General features: G+C 40.8%; 1 protein-coding gene across 1 annotated transcript in view; it reads right to left on the bottom strand.

The window, feature by feature from the left end:
• Positions 1-1,053: 1,053 nt before the first annotated feature.
• SYN2 (synapsin II) overlaps positions 1,054-19,169 on the bottom strand; it is a 256,351-nt gene continuing 238,235 nt past the window's right edge. Inside the window, exons 11-13 of the mRNA XM_066614412.1 lie at positions 10,121-10,181; positions 5,236-5,479; positions 1,054-1,189 (exon numbers count right to left, since the gene is read on the bottom strand). Of these exons, the coding sequence (XP_066470509.1) occupies positions 1,054-1,189; positions 5,236-5,479; positions 10,121-10,181 (441 nt within the window). The remainder of the gene's footprint in view (positions 1,190-5,235; positions 5,480-10,120; positions 10,182-19,169) is intronic.

Raw genomic sequence — 19,169 nt, 5'->3', positions numbered from 1 at the left:
GCAGAGGAGTACTCAAGGTTTTCCATCCAGATTCACCACAGGTAACTGTATTCAAGTGCTCCTGCAATCTCCATATACAGGATTTTTCTAATTACAACAGGGTGAATAGTTCACAAGAAAATGTGATTGCTTTCTGCAAGTACTGTGAAACAGAGATTGGTTCTTTTCAGTTGCCAAGTATGTGGCGGTTATGAAGTTCAGGAAACTAGAAAAATAATGCTTTAGATATCACTTTGTCTGTTAGAGAAATCAATTACTACTGTGTATATAAGTCCTACCAGAGATTACTGACTGCCAGACATAGAGCTTTGCATTTATTAGAAGGTTACATGGAATTATGGTAATATGAGGTCATGCATGGTGTATTACAAATCAAAGATCACTGTTAACAGGCTGCAAATAATTGTACAACAGACGTGAGTATACAACAGTGTAGACACAGAACTCTATAAGATCGGTTCTAACACCACATCTGAATGCTACATTCAGCTGATGCAAAGCTTTCTAAAGGAAGAACATGGCTTTAGTTTTGCACAAGTTGAAAGCGGGTTGACAGGAAACACCAGTGTGAAGTTGGCCCTAAAGAACTGTAACAAGAAAGCAGATTTAAAAGATTGTACCCTTGCAGAACAAAACACCTAAAACAAACAAACGTGCAGTGGACTGAGCACTGGAGAAAAATGTAGCTAAAGGGAAACTCCCAATAGAATGATGTGTTGTAATGATTTCACAAAGGAGAGTCCAGTCCAGTGCAATGACCTTGTGCATTGAATGATAAGGCCACAATATCACAGTTGACAAGGACTTTAAGCATTCTGCTGTACAGCTTTTCCTCTTGGCTATGTTTCTGAAGTTGTTTTTTAAAAATACAGAATACCTGAATCCTATCTTGTTATCATCTCATCATTCTTTCTTAAAGATTGTAACATATTGCTTAATACAACATTTGGAACAACAAAGGAGGATCGTTCACAAGGAAATCATGTTTGCAAAATGATGTTCAGGGTGGACTTTTCAATAAATTACAGGCACACAAAATCCAACTCTACATGGCTAATCTGAGAAGAGACTGGCAAAGGATTTTCTCAAGTTCCGGATGGTTTCAGCTTTTGCTTCATCCTCATTCACAGATGATCGAAAGAAGGACGACTCAGTGAAGTTGAAGGCGTTGGTCAGGGACTGTGATTTGCTGCAAGACAAAAAGAATGGCACAAAAATGTTGGCATGTTTGAAGTTTCTGTACACATACATATGTACACATATAGTCTGTTGTTTGTTTCAGGTGAAACCACCCTTCAGGAATTTTACTTATTATTTCATGCAATGGAAGAAGTAGGAGAGCTGAACTCCTCAACACCCCTAGATCTCCTTCATTAAACAGATTGTCAGCACTGTAGCTTTGACACTGCTGATCACCTATTTGTGACAGGGAACATCTGGACTCAGTCACCATTGAAAACACTGATGTGTTTAGCAGGACATGCGCAGTCCAAGTCCACATAGGATATAAAGAGTTGAAGTACTGTATAGTTCTGGATTGAGGGCACTCAGTGCAATCCAAATGATATTAGAGCTGCAATCTGATGCACACTTACCTAGGGGCAAGTTCACAGAATATAGTGGGACTTACTTCTGAGTAAATGTATATAGGATTGTGCTGTACTTATGATTAAGTACCAGTGAAGTGAATGGGACTTGTAGCCCAATACTAACCATGTTTACTTGGAAATAAGCCCCACTGATTTAAATGAGCTTTATTTCCAAGTAAATAAGTAGCATTGCTGCATTAGGGTCTTATCCCATTTCTTAAGAACTGAACTCACAGTAAGTTCAGCAGGCTATGTAGTGCAAACCTAAGCACTCTAAAGTAAGTCCCATTAAGATCAATCCAGATTATAGGCAATAGAAAAAGCCTGTTAAATGTGCAGATAGTCCACCAGATAGTGCACTAAAACATACATTATGGTTAGATCTGTAATCCTCAACCCTTTCTGTGAAATAATGATTCTTAACACAAGATTGGATTGAACTGACATAGTTGGATGATAGGAAAAGTGTCACACCTTGCTTATCCTGTAAAATCTAAGGTTGGTGGAAGGCAAAGAGGTTGTACTTTCTGTTCCACGCCTCAGCATGAAGCAACAGTTCGTATTCTAGTGCTATAAGCTCACACCTTTTGTTGAAAATCAGGGCAAGCAGAGCTGCATGTGTTCGTTCTTTCCTTTCAATAGTACTTGTGTTTGATTTTCACTGAAAGGAGGGGTGGAAATGCAAAGCAAGACTTCATGATTAGGAACACGAAAATAAATGGCCTAGTTAAATATTTATTCACAGGCGAATAACTTGCACCCACATGTTAAGTAAGAGCATGTGGGTGAGAATGTAAGGTATGTTCATGCCAATATAGAGAGTACAGTTAATCCCATTGCCAATTTGGGGGTGGATTTTCCCCCCTGGAAATTGAAAGATGAATTGGAATAAGACTACAATTCAGGTTGTAATATCCTGGAGAAGGCTAGATAGCACATGATAGGCATCTCGTTTTCAAGCGTTAAGACCAGATTCTGAAATATGCCATGCTGAGATATAAATGGTTAGGATGGGACATGCTGCTCTCAGTTGGCAAACACCCCATATCATAATACTATGTTGCCACTGCAAGAAATCACACTAATCTAGGATAGGGAGGGAAGCACAGACACTTTTAAGGCTGCATATGAATATTGGAAAAGTGGGTACTATCAGAGAACAAAGGTAGAAAGAAATGGGAAAACCAAATGTTTTCAAATTTCCATTAGAATGCTGCTAGGCCACTGTTCCACTATAGTTGAACCTCTGATGGTACTTTATGGTCATTCATCTAGAGCCATTTTTTTCCCCCCAGTGGGATTGTTTCTTCAGGACCAGTAAAGATTTGAGAAATGATACTCATTTGGACAGGTGAGAATCCCATTGTTACCTCAAGGGCTGACCTCTCTCAATTCTTGTGCTAATGGGTAAATTAGATACACTATGATTCATGAACTGGACCATTTGCAGTTTTTCTTAAATTTAAAAGCAGCTGTGGGGGGAGGGGGGAGATTCTGACTGGACCAATAGTATTTTTGGAAGCTAATTTAAAACTTCCACCCAGTTGCCATTTGCCCCATGGGGGTGGGGGAGGAATACAGGTACACTGTATATATTTGTTTAAATCATGTTAACGTTATGTTAATAAAATTACGTTAATTAAATTTCTATTGTGCATATTGGGTTTGTGACTGGGCTGCCTAGACCTACCCTTATGGTAGCAGGCAACAATATGTACATGGATATTCCACCATCACTTCCATTTCCACCACTACCATTGCCTGTTGGATCACACTACTATTTGATTAAGGATACTGAAGGGTAAGAAAATGTCTTGCTTGGGCTGGCAGTGTAAACAGGGTCAGTCCAAGACCTGCTGGCACCTTTGGTTCCCCTTCTGTTCCCCTTCCCTGTTGTGCCAATCTCTGCTTCTCCAAATCCCTGGATTGGAAAAGGAAGAGGGAAAGAAGCAGAAGATGAAATAGAAAACATTCCAGCCCAGGGGTGTCAAACGTAAGGCCCCAAACGTAAGGCCCTTATGTTTGACACTTCTGGGCTGGATATAGCCCATGGAAAGCTTTATCTGGTCTCCATGATAATTGGGCTCCCCCAGCACCACCATCAGCACCGCTGCTGAGCTGTGAAGTGACACATTGGCAGGAGCAGTATCGCCAAAAGGGTGGAGCAAAGAGAGCCCAATTATTAAGCAGGCCACCCTTTCAGCAGCACCTGGTGAGATGCCACTGCTGAAACAGTGGCCTACCTGATAATTGGACACTCAGTACCACCTTTTCAGCAGCATAGCTTCTGCTGAGGCACTGGGAGAGAAAAACAGAAGGAGATATCAGAAAGCAAGGACTAATATGTGGGAAGAGACAGACCAAGAGGGATGAGAGAGGGAGGAGCTGCTGAGGCACTGGGACAGCCCAAATACCATATGGGTCACCTTTCAGCACTATGCAGATCACCTCTCAGCTGCTGCGCTGCTAAATGACACCTTGGCAACAGCAGCACTACTGAAAGGGTGGTCCACATGATAATTGGGCTCTCGCATATCTCGAAAATATGATCAAGATCTGCATATTCTCTCTTCAGTCTTATGCAGCTGAGTTCCTAAGTGACCTGCTGGCACCTTTGGTTCCCCTTCTGTCCCCCTCCCCTGATGTGCCAATCTCTGCTTCTCCAAATCCCTGGACTGGAAAAGGAAAAGGGAAAGAAGCAGATAAAATAGAAAACACTCTAGCCCAGGGGTGTCAAATGTGCTTATTTCTGGTCATCACCTGCTTAATGATATCAGTTCATGCTTAATGACATCACTTCCAGCCCTCAGTAGGTGCCATGAATGCTATTCAATCTGCTGTATGAAACGAGTTTGACACCTCTGCTCTAGTTCATTACTTTCCTTTCCTCTGCGCTTCCTTTCCTTCATCCATCTCTTCCCTTTCTGACCTAGGGAGTGGGAGATAGAAGAGATGGAGAAGTAGCAGTGGAGGCAGGTACATGGGCAGTGGTGGGCCAGTCTGCTGCCCAAGGCAACCGCCTCAGTCAGCCTCATGGATGGGCCATCTCCAACTGTAAAGTTGTGATTTGGCCATATGGCATAATGGAACCAGGCTCAACAGAGTGAGGTGGAACCAGTGAAGCCTGCTTGATATTAACTCTACAGATATGTGTATGGCATGCATTTAGAATTGCTACATTGGCCCATGGATGTACAGATCAGCTTTTTAAAACTGAAAACCTGTTGTTGTCTGAGTGACTGCAAGGTTAAAAGTTTAAGCAGATAAGGCATCATTTTCTTTTTAACTGGGCAGCTGTATTAGAGAAATCACAACCAAAGATGAGTCAATTTCTTCCCTTTCTTTGGTGTGGGGGAGGAGGGAGACAGAACACAAGACAGTCTCACAACTGGCCTCATGTCTGTAGAAATCTGCATAGGTTGCATGGCATGAAGCTTTTTCAGCAATTTCTGACTTTTTCTGTTCCAGATTAAAGCAGATGGCAGAATAAAGGGGGAAAATCTTCTAATTGAGCGAGCCCAGCACCACCTTCTCAGCTGTTTTCTGTTCAGTTTTCCACTGAACAGAAAGTCTGAAAAGTTTCACCCAAAACTCCCTGGCAAAATAGATCAATACCGAATGAGAGGAGAGAAAAGAAAAGCCTTACTTCAACTGGGGATGTGCTTGAGGCTTCTGTGGTGGAGCCAGGGAGGGCTCTGTCTCTGTTTCCATGGACAGCCCAGCAGTTGGGGGGCCCGGGGCCTGGGCACGTGGCTGTTGAGTTGCAGGGCCGGGTGGACGTGGCGGCAGGGAACTCGAGGGCTTTGCTGACTGCCCCGGAGGGAACATGCGCACTGGCTGCAATGGCTCCTGGCTTTGTGACTGCAATCCTTGGGGATGCACTGCGCCCCCTAGGTTCAGTACAAGAAAAACTTCATAATGTATCAGTAATGTTGTACTAGTCCTCATATCCAAACACTTAAATATATTAAACTGGAACCAACAGAGGTCTGTGTTGTTGGGATGACTAGCCACAGTTTTGCATAACTGGAAAACTTCCACACCAACACCAAAGCACTCTAAGAAAAGGGGTCACTTTAGCAGTCACATTCTTTGTTCTCTGGGACTAATAAGGCATTAACTAATCTAGACCACGTTACATCAGTCACAGCATTTCTCCATTCCACTTCGGAACTTCCTTGATAGAAAGAAACTTGTCCAAGTTGCTCCACTGTAAATAGAATGCAATGTGAATTACACCTAAGAGAAACCTGGCTTTATGGCTTACATTAAGTAAGATCAAGCAAGGCCACTGTTGCCCATGATATTATCAGCCCAAGTTTGTTATTTTCTTCCTGCACATCAAGAAGGGCTGGGTTGTTTCAAACTGTTATCTAGAAGCACATGTACCTCCAGTGATTTTTCAGTGGGTCCCAAGCAGGTGCCTTGAAAAAACATGAAACATGCTCTTCTTAAGCAGTACTGCTATGTGACTATCATTTTTATAATATCAGGTCATTATTAGTACAGAACAGGTCTATTTCAATCATGGATGCAGTTAACCTCAGCTGAATTGGAGATGTTTTAAGTACCTTGGGTATCTCTCTTCAGCTGATGACAACTCTGCTTAAATAAAGCTTTCACCCACTTAATTGAAGCCCAGTTAAATTGGATAACCCAGACGAAACAAAGCCAATTTAGTCCCAATGGAGCCTAAAGAATCCAGTGCCTGCCTCCAAGTAGTTGGATTTGAATGGGTTTAAAGCTTGATCTTAAGGTTAATAGTGCCAACACATGCACACTTAGAGTAAGTTGTGTCCACTATTGTACCACAGCACAACATTATACCAGCACTGTAGGGCCATTATGCAATTCCTTCGCCAGGAGCAAATGAATAATGGCCACAGGGACTTTAGCCTCAATTTTCCTTTATGCTCTTGTGTGAAGGGAAGACCAATTTAGGATACAACTTTGTGCCTTTCTTCTGAATATGTTTTTGGATAGCTAGGAAACACTAACATTGTACAAATTATGCATATAAGGTTGCGTGACACATTTGATATTGTGAAAGCAACTCAGCTGATTATATGCCTTTTAGGAAGATGCTGCATCATCAGTCTGCTGGGTTTGATGCCGTCTGGCTGAAAGTGAACTCAGAAATAACTCATTCAGTACAGGCATTGCGCTTTATCAAGTATCAGGTGTCCACATGTCATTTCCATAAGGAGTCCTATGATGAATTCACAATCCTTGCAAAATGCTTTTCACTTCACCTCATAAGGTTCAAATAGCCATTCAGATATTCAAACTTTTGTTCACTCAGAAAATCAGACAGGATTATGAAACTGAACCTGAGGTGAACCTGCCATTCAACTTCTTAAAATATGAGAAATTTAAAATACATGGCAAAGAAAAAAATAATTTTTAAAAGAAAATGCTGTGCGGAATTTCTTATTTTCTTTTCAAGGCTACATGCACACAAGTGCAATTAAATTGGGGAAAATGCCTCTATAAATACACTTTCTATCCTTTCAAGATAGCACAGTTGTTGTTTTTTAGCTCATTTTCTACATGCTGCTCCTGCAACTTATCATTTCTTTTTGTAGCTCTAAGACCACTGGACAATTTGATAATAGCCAGTTACCATACCAGATCAGTTCATGTGTCATGGCATGAACAGGGAACATGTGAAAAGTACGTGCTTTTGAGATCATACCTGCTGGCTGCACCCTGACTTGCATGTGTTCAACAGAGCTTGCAAAGAGATCCCAAGAGTAAATAAGCGGTACCTGCAAGCTGGAGACAGGTTTCCTAACTGCATGGACAAGCCTGTATGCCAATGAACTATATGTACACAGTAATCAAAATCTACCAAAACAAGTAGGTCAGGGCTGAGCCAGCAGATGCAACTGCAACCTTCCCCTCCACTTGTTCCACATAAATGCCATGTCATGTGCACAGGACTGATGCATGTTTTGAAGGCAAGTCCAAGACTGGAAGTTCTATTTTCAATAGACAGAGAGACATGATGCCTTTCAACTGGAGCCAGTTTGTAGAGAAAGCTGTTCGAAGCTCAATTTTGTACCCTAAAAACACACTGGCTTTTTAGCTTTTCTTTGCAGAGTATAAAAGATGTTTCCCCCATTTGGGTATGGAGGCTTGTATGCCAGAAACTATACACTGAAGACAGATTAATTTTTTTTATTGCACATTAAGCTGTACAAAGTATTTCACAAAATATATACTGCAGTCACACTTCAGCATTTGCTCACTTTCTTGCAGCTGGTTTGGTACAAAAAAGCAACAATAATTTAAAAAAAAAGCTTTTACAAAAAAAGAAAAGAAATAAAAACAAATACCAACCCCCTGAACATTAATCCTATACTGTAAAATATCAGATCCCTATTCCCCACAATATTGCACCTTAGCATGCGAGCATGCAGAGACATTTTGACTTGCTTAACTGTGATATGCAGTAACAGGTGTGTGCCTTCCTAAGATTTGTTGGAATAAACGCATTGAAGATGCAAACCTTTTTTTCTATGACTGCACACACACAGGCACGCATGCACAGCTCATAAACTACGCAGAAAGCATCTGTAAATACTCAGACTACTACATGCAAAAGAACACTCATGGCTTGATTTTAATGACATTCAGTCAACAGGTTCATATTCTCACCCAAGGGTGGGACGTTGTTTGGGAACACTTGGAGTGCGACTCTGTGGCAAGGAAAGGGTGAACCTGATGCTGAAGGGGATACACTCACTCTACACAACCAAAGATCATCGGTGTGATTATCAACAGGTCACTAACTAGAAACAATGACTATGAAAGCAGCATGTTCTTCTTACAGCAGACTCAAAATGGGCAGTAATCAGTGGCATGCCCAGCTGGCACTGAAATTGCCATCAAGAGCAGCTTGACATTCTCAGACCCGCAGCCTGAATTAAACATAAAATTGATCACTTGGTAATTGAGCTATACTTTTGACTGGCAGTGTTTGCAGGGAAAATAATATCAGACCATTAACATTGTTTTACAAGAAAACAAACTTGTTTGCATTAACCAAGGGACCATATTTACCTTGGTATGAAATTCTAATTGACAAAATATAATCCTTTCCCTTGCTCACAACTGGTTCTACAGTATGCTTGAGTAGCGTATCTAAGATCCTCAGGTTAGGTTTTCTGTTACAGTTCAACTTTCTGCCTGGATATTGCTTGTAAGATTATGCACAAAGCCACTGGTAATCATAAGCAATTATGGCTGTGAGAAAGTTTGGCTAAAGTAAAACCCTTTGGGTTACCTTGCTGTAATATTTACACACCCTTGAGTCACAGGTATGACATTGTGAGCTCTAGGACCTTTACTCCTATTGGATCATCCATGGATATGCTAACTTGCATTCATATTTTGTTGCTTATGTTTAAAATGATAGATCAGAAAATGGCTGCATTGTCTTGTGTCATAATTGCTTGGTCATAATCTCAATAGCTGTAGAAAAACACAGTCACAAGCCGAGTCCATGAACTACTTTTTTTTTTCTTCTTCAGCAGAATAGCTAGCTGAATATTTAGAAAAGAAGGTGATGATTAATCTTACAAAGCTTTTAATAGCCTTGTTTACTTCCTTCATCAAACATCTGTAGCTTACCTGAATTTTGTAGATAAGAAATTTCTGGTAAATGCTTGCTTTAGTTTTGTATAAGACAAGGTGGCTACTTCAGAACCACCAAAGACACTCTCTCATTGAACTTAAATACATTCAATATCCTCAACATTTGTATCTATATTGCACATAAGTGGCCTATTTTAATAGCACAGAGGCTAATAATTAAATGCAGATTTTTTACAAAAAATTCTGCATTGAAAATACAGGATATTTACGTATCCCTAGAAATAATTCTTTCATATTTCATAGGAAATAACTAAAATAAAACACTAGTCTTTCATCTTACCTATAAGTATAAACTCAAAACTTAACAATCTTTATAAAATTATAAAAGGAAAGATGCCTCATTCAACGTACTACTAGATGAGACCTTTAAAATATTTGAATCACCTTTCTACATCAATCATGCACAATTTCTTTTGTTTACGAATATAACACACGTACTCACAGAGTTAAGCAAAAGTATTTAAATCTCAACCTGGGTTGGTTAGTCTTTCACCCCACAATATAGAATACTTCAAAAATACTGTCTAACCATCCATAAGATACAGTCGCGCTGGACTTGGTAGAGGCACAATTCTTGTACACTGTTGACAACAGCCCTGAATCACAAGTTATACAGAGAAACATAAGTAAGCATTACAACACAAACATGAACAGATAAACAACCAGACGTTATAGTTGACACTGCATAGAAAAAACACAGTCCAGGTCAGCACTGAAACAATGCAAAAACTGCACAAAAACTGGTATTGTTTGATTCTTGTGAGTGTGTTTTTTGGCTTTAACCCTGCTTTTAGTTTCAATAATTTAAGTAGCCTGGACTTGTTTTGGTCCTACTGCAACGCCATTACAGTCGAGAATGTACTGTAAACAACCTTGAGGAGGAGGTCGCTGGGGTGGTGCTTTGCTTGAGTCTGGCTCCTTAAGCGATCCACTCTGCAGGACAGAAACAAACAAAACAAAGAAAAGTAAAACAGAAGACAGGTTAAAACAAGAAGGCTACAACAGAAGTAACAAATAAGGAGATTGTCCTACAATTAGAAGACTACATCTTTAGAACCGCTTACCAGGTAAAAGTCATGCTGAATTCAGACATGCAAAGTTTGCTTGGGAGTTATTCAGGCTTTTACAACTGGTGACTCATTATGTCGAATGCAGTCCATTGCTGTGGATGGCGGCCTCCCAGGAGTCTGAATTCAGATTTGCTTTGATTTCTACCTGGTGTGAAATTTTGGCCAATGCAGAAACTCCCTGAGAAATTTCATTTGTGCTATAAAAATCTGACTTCCTTTGAACATTCACAAAAGTTTCACCTTATGAGCAACCCAGAAAAATGGTTTCAAATTTTACCTGTCCAGGAAAACAAGGATAGGTGGCTTAACATAATAGTTGAAATGGCAGCCAATCATACAGCACTGAATGTTCAAAGTTTCAGATAAAACAAGAGTTACTCTCTTAGGTTAGATGATATTGTAACCCACCAATTGAGCTCCCACCAATGAAAAGGAACCAAGTTCTAAGAATTAGAGAGGAGGGGCTTCTGCATGTACAGAATGCTTCTTCTGTTCCTAGTGGAAATTCTTCACTATTTTTGGCTGCCTGAACTAAAGAGGCGTGGCAGCACCAACATTTGTCAGAAAAAGCTGAAGTATTTTATAGTATTGGGAAACTTACCCCCACCTGCTGAAACACACCTGAAAAGAATAGGCATTTGCAAGGTAGGGTTTTGAAACATCACATTTCTCCCCAGTAGAGAGAGTTCCCATGTGGGAAAACCTGACACTTTTATCTGTGAAAGCAGAGCTACATCTGCTCTGCCACACAGGGACTTGGACTGACTCTGGTATGGAGCTGGACATTAGCTCCTCCTACCAGTGAAATCTGTTCAGATGGTCATCTAAACATGTTATGGGACTGAGGAAAAATGATGATTGATTGGAGGTATTTGAATGTGCCAGCCAAGAAAAAAACAACTAATTATACTGCAGAAACTAATTACATTTCAGAAATACTTCTCTGTTTGATGACTATCTAAGTTTAAGATATTTACCAACCAACAGATCTGCAATCTAAGCTTAATTTAGCCCATCTCAAAGGAAATGCCTTTGCCTTAAATTAGACCTTCCAGTATGCTAGTTCACATTTCCTGTTCATTGCACTTCCTCAAATACAAGCTTTGTTTCAGCATTTTGGACATTTAATAGCCCTTGCACACTTTCCTACGGATACACTTGCTGCTTGCTAATCAGTGATGGCAGTTCCCTCTTTGTATCAGGTACAGAACTTGTCTTTACAAAACATCCATCTAAATTGGAAGAAACCTCAGACCCTCACATAACCATATTACTTTTGCTAACTAGGCTGAGTGATTTGGGAGTATAACAGGTTTTAAGGTGGCAGCTTTTGCTTAGAGGGCTTTGATTTTTTTTTGTTTTATGATTGTTCCCTTTCAGGCATGTGCCTATCAGACAGAACAACCAAGCTTCGAAGAGTAAAAGCACTTTGAAAATGAGATTCTTCTAAATCTTGATTTGTCTCTATTCTTTAGCCAAGACTTGTGAGGAAGTGTAATGTTCTCACAAAAGTCTATAGCCGTGAGAAGTCTGATGATTTTATACCCTGATATGCACGATTCTGATGGTGCAAAACTGGCTTCCACCAATGGAATACAGCATGTGTGTGCATGAACGTTTCCTGCTATAGAGTCAGTTGGGTACAATCCCATTATAAAAGGTTTCTGCCAACTGTGAGATACTTAGGCAGCCAAAATATCTGTAAATAAATGGTTCTGCAGTCAAGCTCCTGCCATAAGACAAGACAGAGCGCATAGATCCTTATTCATGAGTACACACTGGACTAGCAGATGAAAGCCATAACTTCAAACCATATCCTGACAGGCAAAAATGCCATGGTCTTGAAAGTGTTAAGGGTTGAATACAGACTATGAATTTAAAAAGCACACTAACACTTCATTGCTAGAATGATCGCTGGAGTGTTCCAACCTTCTTTGTGGGATTTTGGCATGCAGTTATTGACTGAAGATCCAGGAATGAATGCCCTGAAGGGACGATGTGAGAGGAAAATTCCAGACTAGCCCTTAGAGATATAATACTGACTAAGCCACATGCCTGTTCACTTGCTAAGAGGCCTTCTTAATGTAGTGCCATCATGCCCAGGCTGCCATGAGAAAGATAATCCCTACAATTTGACTCCAGAGGAGAGCTCACTGATTTGAGCTGAATGAATGAAGCCTGGGAGGGTAAATTGTTCTTATTACATTTAAGGTAAATTATTCTTATTACATTTAAATGCAGCCAGACTTCTGTTAATTATGCATTTGCTATTAACTCTTGACATCTGCAGAAAGTACTATAATTCTGCCTAGTCTATTTCTTAGATACCAATAGCTGCAGTACTCTACTTGGTCAACTGTTGCCAGAATAATTCAAGAGCTACCCATAATCTCGGCTAGTAATTCGCCTGGTCCTGTGAGCTACCTACCAAAGAGTCAGTCTTAGGCCCCTACACCAGGGGTGTTGTCAGGAGGGACCATGGCAAAGGGGCCCGCACTGAGTGACATGCACAATAACATCCTGGTGGAGCTATGGAGCCCAATGCAAAAGTGGCCCAGTGCTGTAAGTGCAGCATTTCCATGGGAAACAGAACCGGCCAGCTCTACCTTGGGGCTGAGCTCAGCATAATGTTTCAGTTGGAGTGGCATAAAACCTGGGTGTTGTGTTTCTGATGTTGATCCATAGGATCACAGTGCCCGAAGAACCAAGCTGACTCAGTGGTAAGAACCTAGAAGGCTTTTTCAAAGCGTGGCTTTAGGTGCAGAAGCATAAGAGTTCTGTGGAAGATAGAGGGATGCTCTTTTCCCTCTCACACAACATCAGAAGCAGGGGATATCAACTAAAATTGAGTGTTGGGAGAGTTTGGAGAGACAAAAGAAAATCTTTCATTACCAGTGTGTAATTAGTCTGTGGTACTCCTTGCCGCAGGATGTGGTGATGGTATCTAGTGAAGATACCTTTAAAAGGGGACTGGACAAATTTCTGGAGGAAAAGTCCACCACTGGTTACAAGCCATGATGTGTATGGGCAACCCCCTGATTTTAGAAGTAGGCTACATCAGAATGCCAGATGCAAGGGAGGGCACCAGGATGCAGGCCTCTTGTTGCTGTGTGCTCCCTGGGGCATCTGGTGGGCCACTGTGAAATACAGGAATCTGGGCTAGGTGGGCCTTTTGCTTGATTCAGTGGGGTTCTTCTTATGTTCTTAAAGTGACTCCCCAGATTGGTATCCTACCACTGCAAAAGTCAGATTCAAATATTTCAGCAAGTTTAACCAGCAGATAGAACTGATAAGTTACACAATTATCTTTCTTCTCTTCTTAGCCTTCAACAGTCTAAAGAAAGTCCAAATAAACAATCCATTTAATGACCAGTGGTACCCCTGACTTCCATGGAGGTGCCTAGATCCTTCTCTGGACTGTTGACTTTACATCTGTAGAGAACAGATTTCCACAGTTCTTTCATGCATCATGTGAAACCTCTCTTTTTTTAAATAACAAAAATGTGATATCAGTTACCTGCTAATTTCACAAGGTACTCTTTGTTTGCCATCGTCATTTATTATTCCCTGCTTATAGGCTCAGAATATAATAATAATAATAATAATAATAATAATAATGTGCTGCCTTAATAGTGAATAGAGGGAAAATAATAAAAACTGAAGGAGTAGAATTGCCCAATGGAAAAAATATTAAGAACTTCGATGAGAAAGAACATTATAAATATCTGGGCATACTTCAGGCAGATGGCATCAAACCTATACTGAAGTTAAAATAAAAACAGAATACGAATACATCAGAAGAGTCAGAAAAATCCTAAAGTCCAAACTTAAATGGTGGGAACACTATACCGGCCATACACACATAGGCTATACCCATCATTAGATACACTGCAGGAATAGTAGACTGGACACAGACAGAGCAAAAGACATTAGATTGTCAGATCAGGAAGATAATGACCATCAACCATGCTCTGCACCATTGTAGTGATGTGGACAGACTGTATTTCTCTCGCAGCTCAGGTGGAAGAGGAATGCTGCAAGTCCATCAAACAGTAGAGGAAGAAAAAAGAGGACTTGAAGAATATATAAAGAATAGCCAAGAGGATGCACTTAAAATGGTTAACAATAAAAATTATTAAATGCCAATGAAACAAAGCAGGCTTATAAAAAAGAACAAATAAAGAACCGAGCAGAAAGGTGGGAAAATAAGCTACTGCGTGGACAATATTTGGAAGACATTGCTGGAAAAACAAACATCACCAAGACCTGACAGTAGCTCAAAATAGGCAACGTGAAGAAAGAAACAGAGGGTCTAATAATGGTTGCATAAGAACAGGCATTAAGAACAAATGCAATAAAAGCAAAAGTTGAAAAAATAACAACAAATAGCAAGTGCCATCTCTACAAAGAAGCCGATGAAACAGCGGACCACTTAATTAGTTGCTGTAAAAAGATTGCACCAACAGGCTACAAGCAAAGGTATGACAAGGTAGCAACAATGATACATTGGAACATCTGTAAAAAAATACAAGATACCTGCAGCCAGAAACTGGTGGGCCTACAAAATTTTAAAAAGTCACTGAAAATGATGATGCCAAAATATTATGGGACTTCTGACTACAGACAAACATCACACAATACACCAGACATAACTGTAGTCAAGAAGAAAGAAAAATAAATTGAAATCATTGATACAGCAATACCAAGGGATAGCAGAGTGGAACAAAAAGTGTTGGAAAAAGTAATGAAATACCAAGATCTACAAATAGAAATTGAGAGGCCATGGCAGAAGCAGACCAAAGTGATCCCAGTGGTGATTGGAGCCCTCAGTGCTATTCCAAAACACCTTGAAAAGCACCTGAACAGCACAGGGGTCACAGAAATTACCATCTACCAATGAGAAAAAGCAGCTTTACTGGGAATAGCTTACATCTTGTGACAATATTTATAACAGCAAAATAGGACAAAAACCAGGCATCCCAGGTCATTGGGAAGGACTCACTCGATGTCTGGATAAAACAAACCAGTCAATAACATCTACCTGACTGTGTGAAAATCTCACAATAAGAGAAAGCCTTGGTATTATATATAAGGGTAAACAATGGTTCTTTTACAGGCATAGCCCACTTACATTCAGTGACATTCCCACAAAGCAGTATCATTTCTAAGTAGTACTGCAATAAGGTATTACAGTACAGAGATTTTCCCTTAAAAGGCCTTCGTGATGTGCATGCATCTTGCAGAGCACACATGCGAAGAAAACACTTATCTACCAGACTACCCCATTACATGGTTTTTTAAACATATGGCATATAAATAGATTAGGGTGCAATCCTAACCAATTTTCCAGCACTGGCCTAGCCGCAATGCAGTCCCAAGGTAAGGTAACAAGCATGCTCTTACCTTGAGGAGGCCCCCTTGACTGCCTCCCCACTGCAGGATGCAGTGCACACCACATTGGCACAGCTACGTCAGTGCTGGAAAGTTGGTTAGGATTGCGCCCTTAGAGATTTTAACCATCTTCTATGTCTAGAAGTATTTCTTTCATTATTCATCAAGTTCAGTTATGACAAAAGCCAAAGAAAAGCATGACACTATTTGTCTTGTTGCCATATAACAACAGCTCCATCTGCTGGTATAGTAAGCCAACAAGGCAAACATTTGGTACAGGTATCTGTATATTATCCTGTCTCCTACTGTCTGCAGAGAACTCATGCAAGGAAAGCGCCCTACAGGTAGACCACAGCTGCGATACAAGGACATCTGCAAGAGGGATCTGAAGGCCTTAGGAGTGGACCTCAACAAGTGGGAAACCCTGGCCTCTGTGCAGCATGGCCTTTCCCAGTTTGAAGAGACACTTGGCCAACAGACTGAGGCAAAAAGAAAAGAAGGAAGGCCCATAGCCAGGGAGACAGACCAGGGACAGACTGCACTTGCTCCCAGTGTGAAAGGGATTGTCACTCCCAAATTGGCCTTTTCGGCCACACTAGACACTGTTCCAGAACTACCATTCAGTGCGCGATACCATAGTCTTTCGAGACTGAAGGTTGCCAACAGGCACTGTCTGCAGCAGTAGGAGATAAGTCTCTTTGTCCTGTGCATGCGTTGGACTTCCTCCTCCTCCAGCCCCAATTCAACTGCTTGGGGATTGTCATAATTTCCTCCCCCACTTAGCTATCATCACCACCACTGGTTCCTGTCACCTCCTGCTGGCTGAGCAGTGGGGATCTGGCCAGTTTAAAGGCCATGGCAGCAGAGGGCACACACTGCTAGAAGGCAAAATAAGAAGGGGAGCAATTTGAGAGTGTGCGCGCGTACTGGGGATGTTGGCAAAGGGAGTTGATGTGTGCACACACACTGGCAGGAAAGTGGCAGAATTGGGGGAGTAGTTACCCCTGCTAACTGGGTAAGAGGCATTTTTCAAGTGGGTGCTCCTCTTTTCTTTAACAGGTGGAGAATAACTGGCCCTCCTCACCCCAGCAGTGTCTTTTCTAGTGGCTGTCTGCTAGTGTTCTTTTGCATCTTTTTAGATTGTGAGCCCTGTTGGGACAGGGAGCCATTAGCACTTTTGTGTTCTCTGTAAACCAGTTAGCATGAGCTAACTGGTTTACAGAGAACACAAAATTGCTAATTGCTAAAAGTGCTGGGGATGCTTTGTGAACTTTTAGTTGAAAAGTGGTATATAAATACTGTTAATAATTAATAATAATAGAATAGCTGCTGTTTCAAGGAGCGAATGAGCTTGGACTGCCCCAGCCAATCTGGTGAGGCAAGGAAAAAATGTGGCAATTCCTGCTCTACATGCATTTTATGTTTGCAACATTTAAATTTCTTGAAATATTTTCAGTGCCAGTTGTTGCTATTATGCACTTGAGTCAATGGTCCCTTGACTTGGGGGTGGAGGCTCGTAACTCAACTCAAGCTGTGCTGGATTTACCCTTCCCTACAAGACAGACAGACATAAAGAGTTCAGTCTGATTGACATAATAACTTCACTGATGCTGTATAGAGCAGCAACTGGTTTGCGAAAATGTTTTCACAAATAGTGAAATAGTGGTCTATTGGCAATCTGTGAAGGCTCACATAAGAAATAGTAATGCACCTGAACACAGGCTTTTAAAGGTCATTTTTGCAGATCATTTAGCCCTTAATATACTACCTCAATTTCTCATTAACAACATTGTCATTTAAAGCAGATGGAAAGAACCAATTTCCAGTAGAGGAAGAGAATTACCACAAGATGGCGATACAACAACAATTGTACCATTTCAGAGTCACTTTGTTTAGAAAGGAGCCTTCCAGCCTCATTATGTAGGAAACAGACTCTTCTGTGTTCACTAGGGCTAATTCTCAGGAAAATCCGCTCAGGAATCTTTTAATGCTTTTCAACCATCCTCTGCCAGAGGTCTACTAACAGTAATGTTTTGAGGATTTCAAGCTGAGGTGTTATGCATAATTAATACTTCAAGGAGAAAAACTGCACACAAGCACACATAGTACTCCAGAGAAGGCAGCACAATGACAAAGCAATGTTCCTCTGAATACCAGTTGCTGGGAAGACACAGGATAGTGTCTTGCTTGTGGGCTTCTCAGTGGTTCTGGTTGGTCATTGTGGGAAATAGGATGGTTGACTGGATATAGTATTGATGATCTAGTAGGGCTCCTCTTGTGATCTTATGCATTCATACTGAGAGAGGTGGGGGACAACTCACTCTCGCTACTTCTGTGTTGAGTTGCCTGGGTACACTGCATTTTCTGTTTATGGGGGTATCCACTACCAACTTATCCATACAGTGGAAAGATGATTTATCATTTCCATTGCCACTCTGTACATATGGAACAAAAGATTCTTAATGTGCAAGGGCCCAATTAAGGGTCAGAAGAACTGGGTGCTTGTTTCCTTCCATGTTGCTAACTGTGCTTTTAATTTCTGGTAGAGATAGAAGCATTTAGTATTAGTCCCTCTGGGCTGCAATGCTATCCACATTTACATGTGAGGAAGTTCCATTAAACTCAAGTGGAGTTGAGTTTATGATTCTGGTAACACCGACACCTGATTTCACTTACTCAATTATATCACGGCCATTGACTGCTTACACACTGATTTAAACTCTCACTATGCTTGTTGAGGAAAAACTATTAATAGTACATTTAAAACCATTATGAGACAGCTGAATTTATTGCATTCATTGAGATTATATTTACATGGGCTTGAATCAAAATTATGAATTCCTCTTATATCACAGGGTTATTTAATTTAAGCTGAGCAAAAAGGATTTTGTCATCAACTGTTACTGCTGTTGTGAATGGATCAGGAGAGAGATCTTGGGGTGCTTGTGGACACTTAAATGAAAGTGTCAACCCAATGTGTGGTGGCAGTGAACAAGGCTAATTCCATGCTTGGGATCATTAGAAAAGGCATTGAGAATAAGACGGCTAATACTGTAATGCTGTTGTACAAATTGATGGTAGGGCCACACCTGGAGTACTGTGTCCAGTTCTGGTTGCCACATCTCAAAAAGGATATAGTGGAAATGGAAAAAGTGCAAAAGAGAGCAACCAAAATGATTACTGGGCTGGGGCACCTACCTTATGAGGAAAGGCTACAGCATTTTGGGCTTTTCAGTCTAGAAAAGAGGCGCCTGAGGAGGAACATTATTGAGACATACAAAATTATGCAGGGGATGGACAGAGTGGCTAGAGAGACGCTCTTTTCCCTCTCAAATAACACCAGAACCAGGGGACATCCTTTAAAGTTGAGTGTTGGGAGAGTTTGAACAGACAGAAGAAAATATTTCTTTACCCAATATATAATTAGTCTGTGGAACTCTTTGCCACAGGAAGTAGTGAT

The sequence above is a fragment of the Tiliqua scincoides genome, chromosome 2 (assembly GCF_035046505.1).
Source record: "Tiliqua scincoides isolate rTilSci1 chromosome 2, rTilSci1.hap2, whole genome shotgun sequence".
Lineage (NCBI taxonomy): Eukaryota > Metazoa > Chordata > Lepidosauria > Squamata > Scincidae > Tiliqua > Tiliqua scincoides.
Note: the sequence above shows the minus strand (reverse complement) of the source record. Positions and strands in the feature narration are given on the sequence as shown.